The 18,676-nt window shown below is 41.0% G+C and overlaps 1 protein-coding gene across 4 annotated transcripts in view; it reads right to left on the bottom strand.

Moving 5' to 3' along the window:
• CEP78 (centrosomal protein 78) overlaps window positions 1-18,676 on the bottom strand; it is a 93,084-nt gene that overhangs the window by 11,798 nt on the left and 62,610 nt on the right. For all 4 annotated transcript variants that reach the window (XM_073543806.1, XM_073543807.1, XM_073543808.1 and 1 more), the window contains exons 10-15: window positions 17,524-17,656; window positions 14,734-14,764; window positions 12,532-12,678; window positions 10,291-10,368; window positions 7,233-7,399; window positions 4,728-4,836 (exon numbers count right to left, since the gene is read on the bottom strand). In XM_073543806.1, the coding sequence (XP_073399907.1) occupies window positions 4,728-4,836; window positions 7,233-7,399; window positions 10,291-10,368; window positions 12,532-12,678; window positions 14,734-14,764; window positions 17,524-17,656 (665 nt within the window). The remainder of the gene's footprint in view (window positions 1-4,727; window positions 4,837-7,232; window positions 7,400-10,290; window positions 10,369-12,531; window positions 12,679-14,733; window positions 14,765-17,523; window positions 17,657-18,676) is intronic.

Below are 18,676 nucleotides of genomic sequence, written 5' to 3'. Positions count from 1 at the left end.
GCTTTACTGTGTGACAAGATCGCTGCCTGGCACAGCTGTGCCAGGCAGCGATCAGCTGTGCCAGGCAGCGATCTAGTCACACAGTAACGCTGCTTCACCTCTGCTCATCTGTCAGCATGAGCTCAGAGGAGAAGTCGCGTTATAATGAGGGAGATCGCCGGGAAACAAGCAGCTTTCCCAGCGAGCTCTCTCATTGGCTGCTGTGACGCGACGTCATCAGGACCTGAACCAATCAGGTCTCGATGACGTCGGGGGTCCCAGCATGCATTGTGCACCGGGATCCCCACGTTATAAGGTATGAGGGGGTCCCGGGGGGCACAAAACCGCCGACAGTAGATAAACGTCGGCGCTGCACAAAGCCGAGCAAGCGCCAACGTTTATCTACTGTGGGCGGTCGCGAAGAGGTTAAATAAGCAGTCCATACATACTACTTTGACCTCTATCTACACACACAAATCAAGTCACCAGAACTGGAGGAACCAGTTTCCCTTTAATAACCTCTTCTTGCCATAGGATGTACCAGTTTGTTCCTATGTTGGGTCCCTGTGTATGTAGTGGGCTCACAGCGGTAACCCGCACGCCTTCCCGATGCTCCTCTATGGACTGTGCGGTTTCTCCCCAAGTCAGGCCATTCCACTAATCTGCCTCATGCAGCACTGCTGATTCTGCTTGCTACATTCATTTAGCATTAAAGGGAATGGCCAGTCTCTGCAGTAATTTTACCCTGCTACATCCTGCAGAGATTAGTTTCCCTGGACTATTCCGTATGAGCAGGGCCTTTATTAGGCAGCTCCCACTTCCACTTACTGCCTGAACGTTGGTTCCTACCCTGTTAGTCCACGGTTAGGATTGCATTTACATTCCGCTACCAGTTACAGACCCGGATAGTTTTCCCATCCTGCCTGACCTCACCTATACTTACTGACCCTGTGCTGTCTGCGCCGACCTCGGACTCTCTGACCACATCTTGAGTTCGCACTCCTGCACCATGTACCAGTGCCTCTGACCTTCCAGTCAGCTGCTGCAGTCTCAGGGACTGCCTTGGAGTAGTACCTCGTGACTACCTGCGGTCAAGCCTAACCTCCACACAGCCGTCATGCACCTCCAAGGTAAGCCTGGCCCATGGCGCAGTGGGTCTACACCGACCAGAATTACATGAATCTGCACCACACCCGTCAGATGCCAGGTTCTTTAAAGGGAAGGTGCCGTGTTTTTTCATAATTTAATGTAAAAAAGAAAATAGTATAAAAATATATTGTCCCCTAAGCTTGACTCAGTGGTGTGTATGTTGTTTTTTTTTTTGTTTTTTTTACTATATTAATGCAGCCACTGGGGGCTGCCATCTTACCTTTCTGGCTGCTGAACGACACTTTCCATACTCATTTACGGCAGTCCTTGGGCATAAGAGAGAACAGTCGGCTCCCGACCCCTATCTGTATCATTGCAGCAGCATCAGCTGTGAACTGGGCACGCCTCTGTGGGCAGCTCAATTCACAGCTGTAGGTGTGGCCAGGCGCCATTTTATTAGAGCCCAGTGCTTTCCAGTTACACTCTGATGCAAGCCCTGGATGCTGTACTGTTCCAGCATAACGGCTTGGATGTTCACTCTGCACATACAACCTGCAGGAGAGAATACAGGACGAGCTCCTGGGGAACGAGCTGCTCTTTCCAAAACACCCAACCAGCTGCAGCCCCTGCACTTGCAAAACAGAGGAGGAGCTGCTCCATGCTCTTTCTAAACACTTGGCAATCTGCTGGACATCTAATCCTCTCCTGTGTGATACTGACTGCTGAGCCCTGTATCTAATCCTGTCCTGTGTGATACTGTGTGCTGAGCTGTGTATCTAATCCTCTCCTGTGTGATACTGTGTGCTGAGCTGTGTATCTAATCCTCTCCTGTGTGATACTGTGTGCTGAGCCGTGTATCTAATCCTCTCCTGTGTGATACTGTGTGCTGAGCCGTGTATCTAATCCTCTGTGTGATACTGACTGCTGAGCCGTGTATCTAATCCTCTACTGTGTGATACTGACTGCTAAGCCGTGTATCTAATCCTATCCTGTGTGATACTGACTGCTGAGCCGTGTATCTAATCCTATCCTGTGTGATACTGACTGCTGAGCCGTGTATCTAATCCTATCCTGTGTGATAATGACTGCTGAGTCGTGTATCTAATCCTCTCCTGTGTGATACTGACTGCTGAGCCATGTATTTAATCCTCTCGTGTGATACTGACTGCTGAGCCGTGTATCTAATCCTTTCCTGTGTGATACTGTCTGCTGAGCTGTGTATCTAATCCTATCCTGTGAGATACGGACTGCTCAGCCGTTTATCTAATCCTATCCTGTGTGCTGAGCTGCGTATCTAATCCTCTCCTGTGTGATACTGTCTGCTGAGCTGTGTATCTAATCCTATCCTGTGTGATACGGACTGCTGAGCCGTGTATCTAATCCTATCCCATGTGATACTGCTCTCCTGAAATACTCTGTGCTGCTATCAACCTGCTGGTTTTATGTGTGATCTACATGGTGGTATTGTGTATGATCTATATGGTGGCATTATGTGTGAACTATATGGCGGTATTATGTGTGAAGTATATGGCGGTATTATCTGCTAAAAGGGGACCCATTCTAGGGTGGTTCTGGCTGATCACCTGCACACGGGTCAGGGGTAATAGTTAGGTGCAGTCAGGGGAGGGCTGGTGAGGCAGCTGAAGAGAGGGGTCTCATTTTTATCGTTACTGTATGGCTACATTTCCCCCAGCCTGCTTCCCAGCGTCACCCCGGACTGCGCCTGTCGCCTAGCTTTCACACATCGCCAGGACAGGATCTGAGGAGGGGAAAGGGGTCTTTGCATGCAAAGTCTGGATCAGAACAGGCCATCAATCAGCAGAAATGTTTCCTGGATTTATGAGGTGCTGTCACCCTGCTCCTCCCCCATATATCTCCCTCTGTGCCCCCCATAGACCAGCACACTGCTCTCCTGAAATACTCTGTGCTGCTGTCACCCTGCTCCCAGAATCCTTGCTACCTGTCATCCTCGGTGACCGAAGACCCCATTCCTCTCCTCCGATCCTGTCCTGGCGATGTGTGAAAGCGAGATGACAGCGGCCTGATGTATGGTGGAAGGAGCACAGAGTATTTTAGGAGATCAGTGTGCTGGTCTATGGGGGGCACCCTGTTCGGTGCCAGGGATTGTTCATAGAGCGCTGTGTTTTATACACATGGATGGACCGTCTGCTTCTCTGCTCCACAGCAATCCAGGAAACATTTCTGCTGATTGATGGCCTGTTCTGATCCAGACTTTGCATGCAAAGACAGTCAGTAACTTTGCAGGCCCCATCAAAATGGCTGCTCACTGTGTTCCTAAATGTCAACCTCACTTTTCCCTTAGCAAACACCCAGAAGGGGAGGAGAGGAGTGATATCCCACCCATGTCAGCAGACTCCGCCCATAATTACTGCAGGGCAGTAATATGAGCTAGTTGTACACTAGGTTTTTGTGCCAAATTTCAGTAGCTGCTCCTCCTAGCGTTAACAAATGGAAATGCCAAACTTTTTAAAGTTATTTTTCATATTTTACAAAATTAAAAACAAATGATAATATTTAAGAAAATGTAAACATTAATTCTTTACATTTTTTCAATTGCTGAAAATTTTTTTTTGGGATGGCACCTTCCCTTTAAAGAGCCAGCATTTGAATGCAAACACGGTTGCTGTTAACCGCTTGAATGCCACTGTCAATCTCCAACACTGGCATTTGAAGGAAATCGGTCACCAGGTTTTTACTATGTAATCTGAGAGCATCATCATGTAGAAGCAGAGAGCATGATTCCAGGGATGTTTCACTTACTTGGCTTTGTTTTGCTGTTTCAGTACAATCAGGATCTTATCAGCAGGAGATTATCATTACAGGACAAAGTAGCTCTCTGCCACTATACCATGTATACAGAAAGTTGTGGTGTGGGTGGGGTTGTACACAGAACAACAACTGATCTCTGTTCAATCTGCAGCAGAGAAAACTGACTTTATTGTAACTGCTGCACCCAGTATACTAAGTGATACATCTATGGAATTGGGGTCTTTGTCCCAACCTCCTGATGTTGTCAGATTACATAACAAAAACCTATTCACAAATTCCCTTTAAGGTGTGTGGTCCATGAGGCATGCTTTTTTTTTTTTAGCCATGCTACTGGGGAGTGCTGATGGGTTGCAAACGCATGTCCATAATCACATCTACATTTTCCTGTAAATAATTATTTGGACGTTTCACTCTATTCTTGTCCTTATATTTCTTAGGTATTCATCAAACTATGCAATGCAAAGAAGAGAAGAAAAAAAAAAAAAAAAAAAGAGACCAAAAAAGATATATCTGAGATACAATGTAGTATAAAATCCAAAAGACAAATAAGCCATTCAGCCAATTACACTGATACTCTAAAAGCTAGTTGTGTTTCATTTAACAGCAATCATTAAAGGGGTTGTCTGCTCATAATATATTAGTGATGACAAATCCTGTCGATAGATCATCAGTATCACATTGGTGAAAGTCCAACCCCTGTCATCCTCACCTATTATAAGGCATCATTCCATTCTACAGTATTCAGCAGTGGATGCTACACATTGAATGGGGTTGCATATTGAAATCAACTAAATATAATTGGTGCAATTAATGACAAACGGAGTGGATTACTGCTCAACCAAGTAGGTTCTTTGAAGGTTATTGAATACCTCAGATGAAGGCTGTTGAGCTCTTCCAGTCGTTGAAGATAACTGAGGATCCCCTGGTATGGCAAAGTCTGACTGATCAATTCCAGCCAAACTAGCAAGCTGCCCCAGCCTTAAAAGGAGAACAACTCAATGGTTAGCATTTGTAGATGCAAATAATGAGCTACAATATGATCAAGATTCATTAATTAATGAATTATTGAATATTAAAAAAAAAAAAAAAAAAAAAAAAAAATCAAACATACATATATTTGGTATCGCCACGCTCAGAATTGTCCGATCTATCAAGCTACAAAACGAATTAATCTGATCGGTAAATGGCGTAACAAAAAAAAAAGTCAAAATATATCAAGAAAAGAAAGACATTGTAAAAGAAAACTTAAAAGGTCCTTTTCTCCTATACATGTATTAGCTGAGATGTGATCATTTGAACGTAAGTACTGATTCTCATGATAACCTGCCCCTTCTAATTTGTCAGGTGCAGACCTCTCTGCGGATTCAGGTCACCAAATAGAATAATGTTCCCACATATATGCACATAAGTTTCACCTTATGATCTAGGTAGGATGTAGAGGTTCTGGTTTTTGACAATCTAAATGTTTTGACTTGTCAAAAAACAGTGTCTCACATATAAAGCTTCCACTGTGAATGTATCCTAGGGAACATAGCTTAAATAAATAAAAAAAAATATATTTGGATGTACTCGAAAACTAATAAATGTAAGCAGAGTGAGCATCTGAAATCCTATTTGGAATGTGAAATATCTGATCTTGGTTACACAGCCTTTTTCTATATTTCACAATGTTATGAGAAGGTCATATCTTGCATTAGTAACACTTTCCACTAGAGACATCAAACATTCATTTATACAGATTACATGGAAGACCTGGCAAGCTCTGTTAGCAGCCACCAGGCCAACAGAGTTAATGAATACCATAATTAGGTGGGGTGTAAAACAATAAGGAACAGTAGGGCCTTCTCATGTGAATACTGCAGCCAAGCGTATACCTGGCAGTGCTCTCCAGCACACACTAACCATCCAGTCTATTGCAATTCCTCCACATTTTCCAATGTCCTGTTTCTAATTTAAAAGTGGAATATAACCTCTCATGGATAGATGCATTAGTTACTATGAAGTTTTCAATTTGGGAAAAATAAGTATGATCAATAGGCTCATAAATCACATCGGTCTTACCATCCAAAACACAACTGATGCTATGACCTAATGTGTTATGTACATAGATAAGAAAATTACCTTTTCTTAGTTTTAAAAATTAACCGCCGTTTTAAAAGCGCCACTCCAGCATTTATTTTTATTTCAGCAATGCAGTTGTGCCACTGACAAAGTCCCTGGCCTGAGTACTATATGTACCAGCCGTCGTCCTCAGCAGTTCCCGACGCTACTCTGGTCCCACGCCGCCATCTTGTGACTGTCAGTCAGAGGAAATGGTCGCAAGCTCTAAGTGCAAGTCTAGGACATCCTGGTACTGGCTGTGTGACTTAGGTTTTGTAACTCCCGGATCGCCCAGCAAACACTGGAGTGATCTGGCAGGTCACAAAGTGCTGGAGACCGACCGGAACGGTACGGAGAACGGAAGAAGACAGTGGCTAGTAAATTATGACATTGGGTTAACTTTAGCAGTAAAATAATAATTAAAAAAACCCACTAGAGTGGAGCTTTTATTTAACAAATCAATAGTACACAAGATTTATTTCAAAGTTGCTTATTTTCTTATCAGATAAATCTACAACTCTTTTTTTCTCCTGAATTGATCTTTTGTTCTCTGTTCATGGGTGAAATCTGTATTCAGTGAAGACAGATTTTCCCACTATGAGATGACAGTTGATGTTTTTAAAAATCTACAGAGAGTGGATTAGGCAGGAGCTAGAGGAAGACATATTTCACTGCAAGTTCTCCTGAAACTACAGTCATCGTTCTCCATAGAACTGTATGAGCATCACTGGAAAAATTAGAATGATGGCTACTCTGTAAATGCTTGGTATTCTATAACACTGACCTGTTGGAAGATTGTGTTATAGAAAGAAAACGTAATTTACAATACTAGCAAATGATAAAATATGTGACATTAAACTAGAGGAAACACAAATGTCCATTTCTATGCACAACTTTATGGTTTCAATATAGAATTAATGTGAACGTAAGAAAAGAATATGTGTTACGACATGTTGATAGGTTGGCCTAACATACCTATTATGAAGTGTTTCAGGTAAAAATGCTGTTGGAGCAGATCATTTACTAGCTGCCTAGTCCTTGGAAAAGAAGAGCTGGGGATTGGGAAATCTGGCATAGTCTTCCCTAATCTGACTATGCTCTTTTCCAGGTTTTCCAAAATGTCAACTTTTGGAAAGTCTGGCCCTTTTAGCATAGACCAACATTCCCTGGAGACTTAAGATTTCCCAAGAATCCAGTCTACCCTCAATGCACAGTATGTCTTTCGATACTATCTTCCCCTTTTCTGACAAGCATGGCGTGTGTTTTATACTTACCCAGCGTGTTTTAAAAGATCTAGGAAAGCGTGGAATTTGCTGAATGATTTTTCAATGCTGTCAAGAATACCATCATCCTCAAGGAATACAGAAGTTACATTTCGTGCTTCAAGTGTCTCAGAAAGGGTTCGATTTATTTGTCGTAAACGAGTATTTTCAACTTCCAGCTAGAACAAATAAAATGGTAGAAACAGGAACGGTTGTCTTTATGGAAATATTATTGCTAACTTGCTCCAATAAGCTTTTATCGCTTAATCACATGATGCTATTTTCTGCATGACTATAAACTCATTAGGAGGGGTTTAATTTGGACAGAAAGCTTTTCATTCCATAGATTTTGCAGCATGAATATGAAGTAGAAAAGCTACTTATTTTCTACACCCATGTGAGGGATCCCAGGACTAGGTTGAAATCTATATACAGTAATAAGAAACATCATGTTAGCAGCACCGTTCTTCAATGCAAATGTAGAAGTTTTTTAACACCTTACGACATCAGCCATTCATGTACGGCACATGTCGGAAGCAGGTGTTTGGAGCAGGCTGAAGGGGTGAGTTCACCGCATACCGGCCAAGTAATGGCTGTGTGTTACAGACAGGACCTGCCTCTATTAACCTGTTAAATGCTGCTGCCAAAGCAGCATGACGGTGCGCCATTTTATGCGCCCATCGGCGGGTCCACGACATAATCGGGCTGCACCAATGGGTTGCTATGACAGTCCAAGGGCTATTGAAGACCTCTATGCCTTATGGAGCTCCTTTGAAACCCAAACAATCCCACACAGTTCTATTTAGTGAAAAATTAAACCACTAGGGGTCTCGGGAAAAAGGTGAGACACTCAAAAAAACATTTTTTGGCACACTTCTAGTTTTTCTTTTCCACCAATAACAAAATAAAAAAAAAGTGCACAAGAATGGTATAGCGATGTAAATGAGGAGAATCATATATTGGTAAGTCATTTTTACCACACAATGTACAACATGAAAACCATTCCCAAAAATGAACATCAAATTTACATAATTTTGCAAGTTCACCATTTGTTTTGTACTTTTTTTTTTGTAGGGGACTTGAACTTGCGACTGCAGTTTGATGGCTCATATTATTTATTCCTAATACAAATTTATCACAGTATATAGTTTAACTGACATTTTCCTGAGGCTGGGCTTCATAGGAGGATGAAGATCTTCATAGGATGATGAAGATGGAAGGCTCCTGACAGCCATGGTAACTCATCGTCAGCTTTCTGGGAGGTAGCTCCGCTCGCTGCTGTTACAGGCAGATGCTGACTGTGTACAGGTTAGTTACAGAGGCTGACCTTGCCACTTAATCATTGTTGATCAGTTGCTTGTTTGCTGATGAGCAGTTGATTATAAGCCTTTTTACACAGGGCAACCCAGCTCCCGATGCGCACTGACTGATTTTTATTAGATTGTTCAGAATGCATAGGCTGCATACGTTTTTTTTTTTTTTTTTTTTTACACATAAATATGCACTACCGAGAATGATGATGTTCCTAGGAACACACCATAATAATCTTGTAGTCTTAATCCCTTCACAACATGCGCCGTACATGTACGGCGCATGTCGGGTCTCACTCTTTGATGTGGGCTCCAGCGCTTAGCCCACATCTTTCCTGTCACATGTCAGCTGTTTTGAACAATCTCAATCTCTGACAGCGGCATTTAACTCGAGCTTACCCGAAGCATGCCGGAAATCCCACCCATTGGTGACCTCGTCACGTGATTGCGGGTCACCACTGGGTTGGCATAACAACCAGAGGTCTCCAGCAGACCTCTATGGTTGTCATAGCCATATTGTTATAAGCGCCACCCGGTCATTGGCGCTCATAGCACGTAAACATCTCTGCTACATACAGGCGATCTGATTAATGCTTGTATGTAGCAGAGCCGATCGGACAACTGCAGCTTCTAGTCTCCCATGGAGACTATTGAAGCATGCAAAAAGTAAAGAAAAAAAGTTTTTAAAAATATAAAAAGAATAAAAGTTCAAGTCACCCCCTTTTGCCCTATTCAAAATAAAAAAGGTTAAGCTGATCAGTAAACGGCGTAGTTGAAAAAAAAAAATCAAAAACCCAGAATTATGTTTTTTTTGGTCACAGCAACATTGCATTAAAATGCAATAACGGCAATCAAAAAATCGTATACACACCAAAATGGTATAATTAAAAACGTCAGCTCGGCACGCAAAAATTAAGCCCCCACCCAGCCCCAGATCATGAAAAATGGAGACGCTACAGGTGTCAAAAAAAAAAAAAGCGTCATGTTAGACCACTTAAGTAAAAAAGAAGCTAGACATGTTTAGTGTCAATGAACTCGTAATGGCCTGGAGAATCATAGTGGCAGGTCAGTTTTAGCATTTAAGGAATATGGTAAAAAAAAAAAAAATTACAAAAATAGTTGTGGAATTGGACTCTTTTGCAATTTCACCGTACTTGGAATTTTTTTTTCCCATTTTCGAGTACACAATATGTTAAAACCAATGGAGCTGTTCAAAAGTACAACTCGTCCTGCAAAAAAAACAAGCCCTCACATGGCCATATTGACAGAAAATTAAAAAAAGATATGGCTCTGGGCAGAAGGGAAGCGAAAAACAAATGCAAAAACGAAAAAGGGCTCCATCATGAAGGGGTTAATGGACCTCAACATGGAAACACGGCCAACACCTGCTTGATATGGACCGGACACAGATCATGAGCCTGTTCAATACACGACCTGTGATGAAAATATACTTCACAGATTGTTAAAGGGTTAATAAACATACAAATGCATTAGGGATAGATTTTTGTCGCATACTAAGTATCACCAACTTTCCTGCGTCTTGACAGACCACTTGGTAATGCAGCCTTTCTCACATACTACACAGTTTTCTGCTCTCAAAATGGTAGCTGATGGAGGAAACGTTTCCAGATCTGTCAACCAGCCTCCTCATCTAAATGAATGTCCGCTTTTCCTTTTTCCATGGTCAGGCCTGATTACATGCTCCTCCCTCAACTTCCAAATTGACAACAGGATTCTATAAAGAAGCATTACTTGATTACCTCCATTATTCTCTCATCAGCTCTTAATCTTGTTTTTCTTTCCTCCTCCAACCTCACTTGGCATTCCTGCAATGCAACCTGTCAACAAGTGACATAACAGCTTAGACAGTGGTAACAATGAAAGCAGTGATTAAATTGCAAGTATATTAGTGATGTACTTCCTACAGTCAAGCGCTTGAGATCTTGGGAAACAATTTACTTTGTGTTTGACCTTACTTGACACCGTAATTTAGGACAGCTCAAGTCAGATAAAATCATGACAAAAAATAAGGTGCATTCAAACTTTGGGGACACTTTTACATCACAAGTGTGGTGTAAAAACTTTGAAGAGTAGCAAAATGTTTGCATACTGTAGAGTTGCACAAAAACTTTCGATTTTTGATGCTTTTTTGATCAGTTCCACCAAAATGGATGGAGCTTGAGGGGGCAGGGAGCATATTTTGGTCAAGACTAAGAGCCTGTAAGGCTCAAAACACGTAGGCCCGGTGTCCACCCTGTTATTTTATATTATCTTCATTTTTTCTTTGTTTTAAGCCTTATCCAAAGAGATGCTCTGTATATATATAAAAAATAATTTGTGGTTGCTGGATTTTTCCACTATTTATTCTATGGCATGTTTTCTATGCCTGACTGGAGCAGCATTTCTTGCGCAGGGCATGCCACTTACTAGAGGCACCAAATTTATTAAGTGTCATGCGTCTCTTAATGAATTCGGCACGGTGTACTGTACAGCATCTCAAGACTGGTGGGGCACTAGTGTACGCTACACCACTCTTGATGAATCGGCTCCATTGCCTGCAGAGTACATCATCCGTCATATGCCACTGTATTGCCATTTAGTAGTATACATCACCCTTAGGTTATTACTTAAAAGGGGTTGTCCAGTCCAAATTGGCTTGTATTGAGCAAGGCCAAGCCCTGACTAGTACGCAGCCATCCAGTGGGTGTCGACAACTAGAGAGTGTTGCCTCGCTCCATACAAGACCAGTCGACAGGTTCTGGCTGGGAGTATGTATAACGCATATGTACCCTCCAGTCCCGGCTCAGAAACCGGCATGCTCTGGGGAGATTCATAAGTCAGCAGTCACACAGAATTTGAACTGGTCGACCCCTTTAGCACAAAACAAAAAAAAAAAATATATACAGTGAAGGAAATAAGTAGTTGATCCCTTGCTGATTTTGTAAGTTTGCCCACTGACAAAGACATGAACAGTCTATAATTTTAAGGGTAGGTTAAATAAAATCCAGAAAAATCACATTGTATAAATTATATAAATTTATTTGCATTTTTCAGTGAGAAATAAGTATTTGATCCCTCTGGCAAACAAGACTTATTACTTGGTGGCAAAACCCTTGTTGGTAAGCACAGCAGTCAGACGTTTTTTGTAGTTAATCATAAGGTTTGCGCACGTCAGGAGGGATTTTGGCCCACACCTCTTTGCAGATTATCTGTAAATCATTAAGATTTTGAGGCTGTCGCTTGGTAACTCGGAACTTCAACTTCCTCCATAATTTTTCTATGGGCTTAAGGTCTGGAGACTGACTAGGCCACTCCAAGACCTTAATGTGCTTCTTTTTGAGCCACTCCTTTGTTGTCTTGGCTGTATGTTTTGGGTCATTGTTTTGCTGGAAGACGCAGTCATGACCCATCTTTAATGTCCTGGCGGAGGGAAGGAGGTTGTCACTCAGGATTTTACGGCACATGGCTCCAACCATTCTCCCACTGATGCGGTGAAGTAGCCCTGTGCCCTTAGCAGAGAAACACCCCCAAAACATAATGTTTCCATCCCCATGCTTGACAGTGGGGCTGGTGTTCTTTGGGTCATAGGCAGAGTTTCTCTTCCTCCAAACACAACGATACTCTCTGATCTATGTTTCTTTACTTGCATGCCTCAGTGTGAAATAGATTACGTGACTACTATAATCTATACACACAAAAAAAGGAATAAACATAGGACAAAAAGGACACTCTACCCTAGCACATATGCCATTTAAGTGCTCTTGAAGAAAAAAAATTGTTAAATATATTTTAGTCGGTACATTAAAACCTGCTTGTGGTGTGGGCATCTCCAGTTTTAAATAGAAAAAAACAATTGGTTCAGGTCACAGAAAGACTTCCCTCATTTAAACTTACTTTACAGCTGGAACTGGATTGCTGGCTGAGTCACAGGTACTCATTTCTACTTTCTAAACAAGAACAGTAAATTAATGCAAAAGCAGTGACACAATTCTGGACGCTACCTGTAAGCGCTTGTAGTTTTTCATGCTGCTTTTACCAATAATGTCACACATGGCAGGTTGTTGAATAAGGAGTTCTGCTGAAATTTCCGAATCATCAGTGTCCGAGGTGCTTTCACTCTCCACAGAGACCTTTACTGGCGTACCTCTCTAATGACAAATGTGACAGCTGTTATCTAATGTACTTACTGAGATACATAAGTATTTTAAATACAGAGTTGCAGAAAAAGATGGCATTTATATTATATATACTTATATATATATATACTGTATATCGCATAAACTTATGTATATATACACACACATTCATATACGTACAGTATATATTTGTATGCACTAAACAATCACAGCAGGATGTATATAACATATTGTACAAAGGGCAGTGATGCTGCCCTATGGCGGAAAGCATTTAAAATCATGATATTCTTGGTGGTTATGAAAATACTAGAAACTTTATGCTGAGAGTTGCAACAGCTCAATAGGTGTGACCAGAGGACTAAATAGGACATGTTGGTATTTTTTTTTAGCGCACCATGGTTTCCATGATGCAGTGTTATCATGCTGGGACCATGCGGCAGAGCAGGTAATTGGTGTGACATGCTCTTACGACTTCCACAATTAAAGTCATTCGATAAATGCTATCAGTTTAAGGAGTTACATTTCTATAATTTAAACAAAATAAGTAAAAAATAAAATAAAAAAGGGGAGGGGAGTCCCACACCCAACATAACATCTACTTTATGACAAGTGACACAGCTTTAAATATGATGCCATCCATTTGTATACAACAAAAAGCCATATGGCAGAAGACAAAAATCGCATGCAGGCATACACGGTGCTGCAATGTGCCATATATACACTGTTACACTGTGTGCAGAATTATTACACAAATGAGGATTTTGACCATATACTTCGTCCAAGTCTAAAAATTATTATATCAGGTGATGTGCATTTGTGTAGCGAGGGACGGTGTGGTCGAAGGTGTGCAGAATTATTAGGCAGCTTGTTCTACGCAGGCAAAATGGGCCAACAAAGATTTAGTTGACTAACAAACGTCATAAATTGTTACCAGTCTTAAAGAGGGATGCAGCATTCATGAAACTGCTAAGATGTGGAGGCGATCACAGAACTATCAAAAGGTTTTGTTGCAACTAGTCAAGAAGGTCGCAAAAACCATGTTGAGAAAAAAAGATGCACCTTAACTGCTAAAGTTCTCAGAAGAATCCGATGTGAAGCAGCCAGGAATCCACTGTACTCCAGTGCCGTCATATTCCAGAACTGGTCTCTGATATTTTGTAAATGTTAGAAATATATTTTTGTACATTTTGAGCACCTGCATGATTCACAGCTGTTCGACAGCTGCAACACATGCGGGGATTGCCTAACAGCTGTAAAACATGCTGCAGCAGGGACTTGAACATATTATCCGAACACACCCAAAACACTCGGATAACACCCGAGCACACTGGGATAACACGCTATCTGAGCACATTAGCTCATCACTACTAATAGATGTGCACACAGTGCGCTGAACTGCTCTGAAAGTCACACTCTTGTAAGACCTTATTCCGAAGTCTGTTTTTTTGTAGCACCATTAACAGCTATGGAGCGGTTTTAATGTGCATCACGAAGACTTGTTTTTCATATGCGTCACAGATGAAAATTAAAATACAAAGTCCCATTAGCAGGCTTTGAGAGGTACTAGTGGCAATGTTTTGATTTCGTTTAAAATGATTAATAAACGTTAAGTTTTATAATCAAGAATTCAAGCGCTTCATTCGCTGGATCACTCCTTCTGCTAATTACAGATGTAAATTAGCCACACAAATTTAGGATTCTGTTAAAATCACGGACAGCACACAGATGGCATCCATGTGCGATCTTTAATGGATAGAAGTTTTTCAGTGTAGAAAATAACTGATGAAACATGACACTGACACACTGATCAAACACTGATGGAACTCAGATCCAAAACACAGGTGATATTTTTATTTTTTCTGACTTTATTTTTTCATACATGAAAAGTCACATCTGAATGAGTCCTTAGATAGCTACTTTAACAGTATCACCTAGCTTGGCTGACTTAGGAGCAAAGCTGGTGCTGCAAAAATCCAGGTCCTCCTCAATTTATCTTGACAAACCAATGTTATGGCATTAAGAATAACATTATTTGAGTGCGTGCAAACAGACAAACTAATACTTTACCTGTGCAGGTGGAGAGCATGGAGACACTTCTCTGGGGGGGAAAAACAGTCAAGTTAAGGCAGAATAAAAATGGAGCCATACATGCTGGAAAGCAAGATTTTATCAAAACAGCATCATACAAATTTTTTGGTGTTCAGTGTTCATTCCAATCACAATAATGAAGGAGCTGAAGCTTTGTTTTAGCACTGCATTCCCTTTTAAAAGGAACCTTTCTGGACCTTTAGGTTCATCAAACTAATTACTTTGCTGGGCACTGCAATAGAAGACATGTTCAATCATGCCTTCCTGGCAGCAAATAGATTTTCCATTGCTAAGAGGAGGAGGAAGAGGAGGAAGAAGGGGAAGAAGAGGAGGAGGAAGAGGAGGAGAAGAAAAAAAAAAGTCTGCTTTTTTAAGGGCAAGGCCCTTTAAAAAAAAAAGGCAGAGTATATGCAGGGGACATTATTGCTACTGTAATATAATTTACTTTTTAGGAAAATGTTTTCCATGGGGTGAACAAAATGGGGTCTTGTTACCGTGCAGGGTGGCACTGCATCACTTTTTTTTTTTTTTTCATCTAACATAATGTAGAAGTCGGGGAATAAGTGGGGAATGTGCTTGTGAAACGACCAGCTACTGATTGATGACTTATTTTCTGCAGAGACGGGTCCTAAGGGACTAAAAAATAAATTTAAAATGACAAAAAAAAAGGTAGATGGAAGGAGTGATGGCGGCCTGTGCTAGATGAGGAAGAAAAGCAAGATGAAAGACCAACTATAGATGTCACTTTTGAGTCAGTGTATTACATGAACATGTACAAGCACACTATAGACTATATACAGATCTACTCTGTATAATGTCACTGATGATTACTGTATTACCTGTACACTATATACAGAGCTACTGTGTATAATAGAAAATGAAGACAGTGCCTCATAAGTTGGTGAAAAATTTGCAGTTCCTTTATTCTGCCCTCGGTGGCGACGTTTCGACCTACATGATCTTTTTCAAGCTTGAAAACTGGCATTTTTGGCCACTCTTCTTTTGCAAACTGTTCCAGGTCTATCATATTTGAAGGGTGCCTTCTCCCAACAGCAATTTTAAGTTCTCTCCACAGGTGTACAATGGGATTTAGATACAGACTCATTGCTGGCCACTTCAGAACTCTCCAGCGCTTTTTTCCCCATCAATTTCTGGGTGCTTCTTGAAGTATGTTTGAGGTCATTGTCCTGCTGGAAGACCCATGATGCAAACCCAGCTTTCTAACACTGAGCACCACATTGCGACCCAAAATCCTTTGGTAATCTTCAGATTTCATAATGTCTTGAACATAGTCAAGGCACTCCGTGCCAGAGGCAGCAGAACAACTTCAAAACATCTTTGACCCTCCACCATATTTGACTGTAGGTACTGTGTTCTTTTCTTTGTAGGCCTCATTCCATTTTCAGTAAACTGCAGAATGGTGTGCTTTACCAAAAAGATATTGGTCTCATCTGTTCACAAGATTCTTTCCCATTGACGTACATTTTGGCCAACTGCATTCTAGCTTTTTTATGTCTCTGTGTCAGCAGTGGGGACCTCTGGTTCTCCTGCCATAGCAATTCATTTCATTAAAATATCGACTAATAGTTTGCAGTGAAACTGATACACCCTGAGCCTGCAGAACAGCTTAAATTTTGTTGAACCTTGATTGGGGCTGCTTATCCACCATTCAGACTATCCTGCTTGCATCATTTCATTAATTTATTCTGCAGTCTGTGTCCAGGGAGATTAGCTACAGTGCCATGGGTTGTAATTTTCTCTATTTTGCGCAGAGTGGACAAAGAAACATCAAGTTCGCTGATATTTTTCAACAATTTTTGTTCTCAAGCCCTCAGACAGTTCTTTTCTCCTTTTTTTGATCTCCATGCTGCTTAGTGTGGCACACACAGACACACAATGCAAAGATTGAGTCAACTTCTCCCCATTTTATGTGGTTTCAGGTGTTATTTTCATATTGTACACACCGGTTACTTGCCATAGGAGTTTGTACAAGTATCACATGCTTGAAACAAAGTTGCTTACGCACAATTTTGGAAAGGTGCCAACAATTGTGTCTAGCCCACTTTTTAGGTGTTGTGTGAGATAATGACCAATTTGCTTTTGTTTCTCTGTTATTTTGTGTTGTGCCAAAACACACAAAATGAAATAAACATGTGTAACGCAAAACATGTGTGTCTAATAACTTTCTGGGTAAAATACTTCCTTTTTATGGAACAATTTCAAGGGTGCCAACACTTTTGATCAGTGCTGTGGAGTCTGAGTTGGTATAAAATGGACTGACTCCTAATATATATAATAAATTGGGTTAAGTAGTTCAGTACAGGATGTGCTGTAAATGTTTTCATAATAATTTGGGAAAGTTATGTCTGTTCTGTTCCTGATCTAAAGATCTAGGCTTTTAGTTGAGATGAATCTGTGCTGCACTTTATGTACATGCTCAGTAGTGAGGCAATGCTGTGGATTCGGAAGTTAGGAAAATTGAGGAGTCAGAGTTTTGACTGACCGACTTCACAGCACCTGTTTTCAATCATGACTGTATATAAACACACACAAATTAGCCCTTGACCTACTAAAAATAAATAATTTATAAAATTACAAAAAATCTGGTATCGCCGCGTCTCTAAAACTCCAAATCAAAATACAAGATTAATTACAGTAATTAAATCAATTCAATTAAGAACATTTAAAAACATCAGAATTGCATTTTTTTTTGGTTGCAGCAAAAAGAGCATTTAGTTGAATAATTCTCCCCCAATCACTGTATAATACCTGTGTCTGTTTGCTCGCTCTGCAGTTCTCCAAGGAAGGAAACCTTGCTCTCCTGGCGTCTTTGGCTCAGGAGCATACAGTTCTTTGGGTGTATATTTTCTTCCAGGAGCAAATGTTTTTTTAGCAGCCAAACCTGTGTATAGTTTTAAAAAAAATATTAATTCACTATTCCACTTTAAACAAATTGGACACCAAATGCCCTTACAAACAACAAAACAGAGACTTACACCCTCCCCGGGTCCAATGTTGACTCTCCACTGCTGCTCACATCAGGTCAACTGCTCACATCATAGCTGCAGCACAGCACTGAGCCTCAGTGGGTTGACTGAGGTGGATGGCGCGAGCTGCTGATATCAGTGACTGGTTTCAGCGGTGATGTGCACTGTTGAAATGACATTACCGCTGCTGTCAAACCTTTGAGACCAGTGGGAAGCGTTTGCTGGGCATAGTAGAGCAGTTACGTGCTATGTTTGTTATTTTCAGAATATAAGAGCGTTGTTGTCCACTTTCCTCTCCTGTTATTGTACAGATTTTGAACTTCCCACAATAGCTTATAACATAGTCCTAGACAAGTAATTGAAAACACAATGTAGCACCTTGTAGTTCTATATGACAAATTATGCAATGTTGTTTCAGGGATACATTCTATTAACCTGCTCCTGCTAATGAAATGGAAGGGCTTTTGTAGACGCCAGTACACCATAGATATTAATGGAAAAATATGTGATAGGTGACTGAATTATTACCTTATCTTACCTGAATGTCTCCAAATTACTGTAGCAAAAATGTCAAAGCAAATAAAGAAACTGTAAAAACAACTAAAAATGGCACACACAAACAGGGCAATGGTACCTCCCTGCAACACCCATAGCCATTACTAGCCTTCTAGGTCAGCAATCAGCAATCTATTGTGTACCACTACCATGTGCATACTGTAGGAGTATTATTATGTATGCTGGTATACATGTCACTAATGCTTCAAAGGGGGGTTCTCCACTCATAGCATGGGGTGGCATATTGCCAGGACATGCAGTTACTGCTTATCAGTGGGAGGTCTGACTTCTGAGATGTCTTCCAACTACTAAAATAAAGAGTCTTTATGACTTTTTCAGAACAGAGCTTAAAAATGTTTAAGAGGTCTCTAACATTTGTC

Source organism: Dendrobates tinctorius, unplaced genomic scaffold (assembly GCF_039654945.1).
Source record: "Dendrobates tinctorius isolate UK_male_01 unplaced genomic scaffold, ASM3965494v1 ptg000134l, whole genome shotgun sequence".
In the NCBI taxonomy this organism is placed as follows: domain Eukaryota; kingdom Metazoa; phylum Chordata; class Amphibia; order Anura; family Dendrobatidae; genus Dendrobates; species Dendrobates tinctorius.
This window is presented reverse-complemented; position numbering and strand designations above follow the sequence as displayed.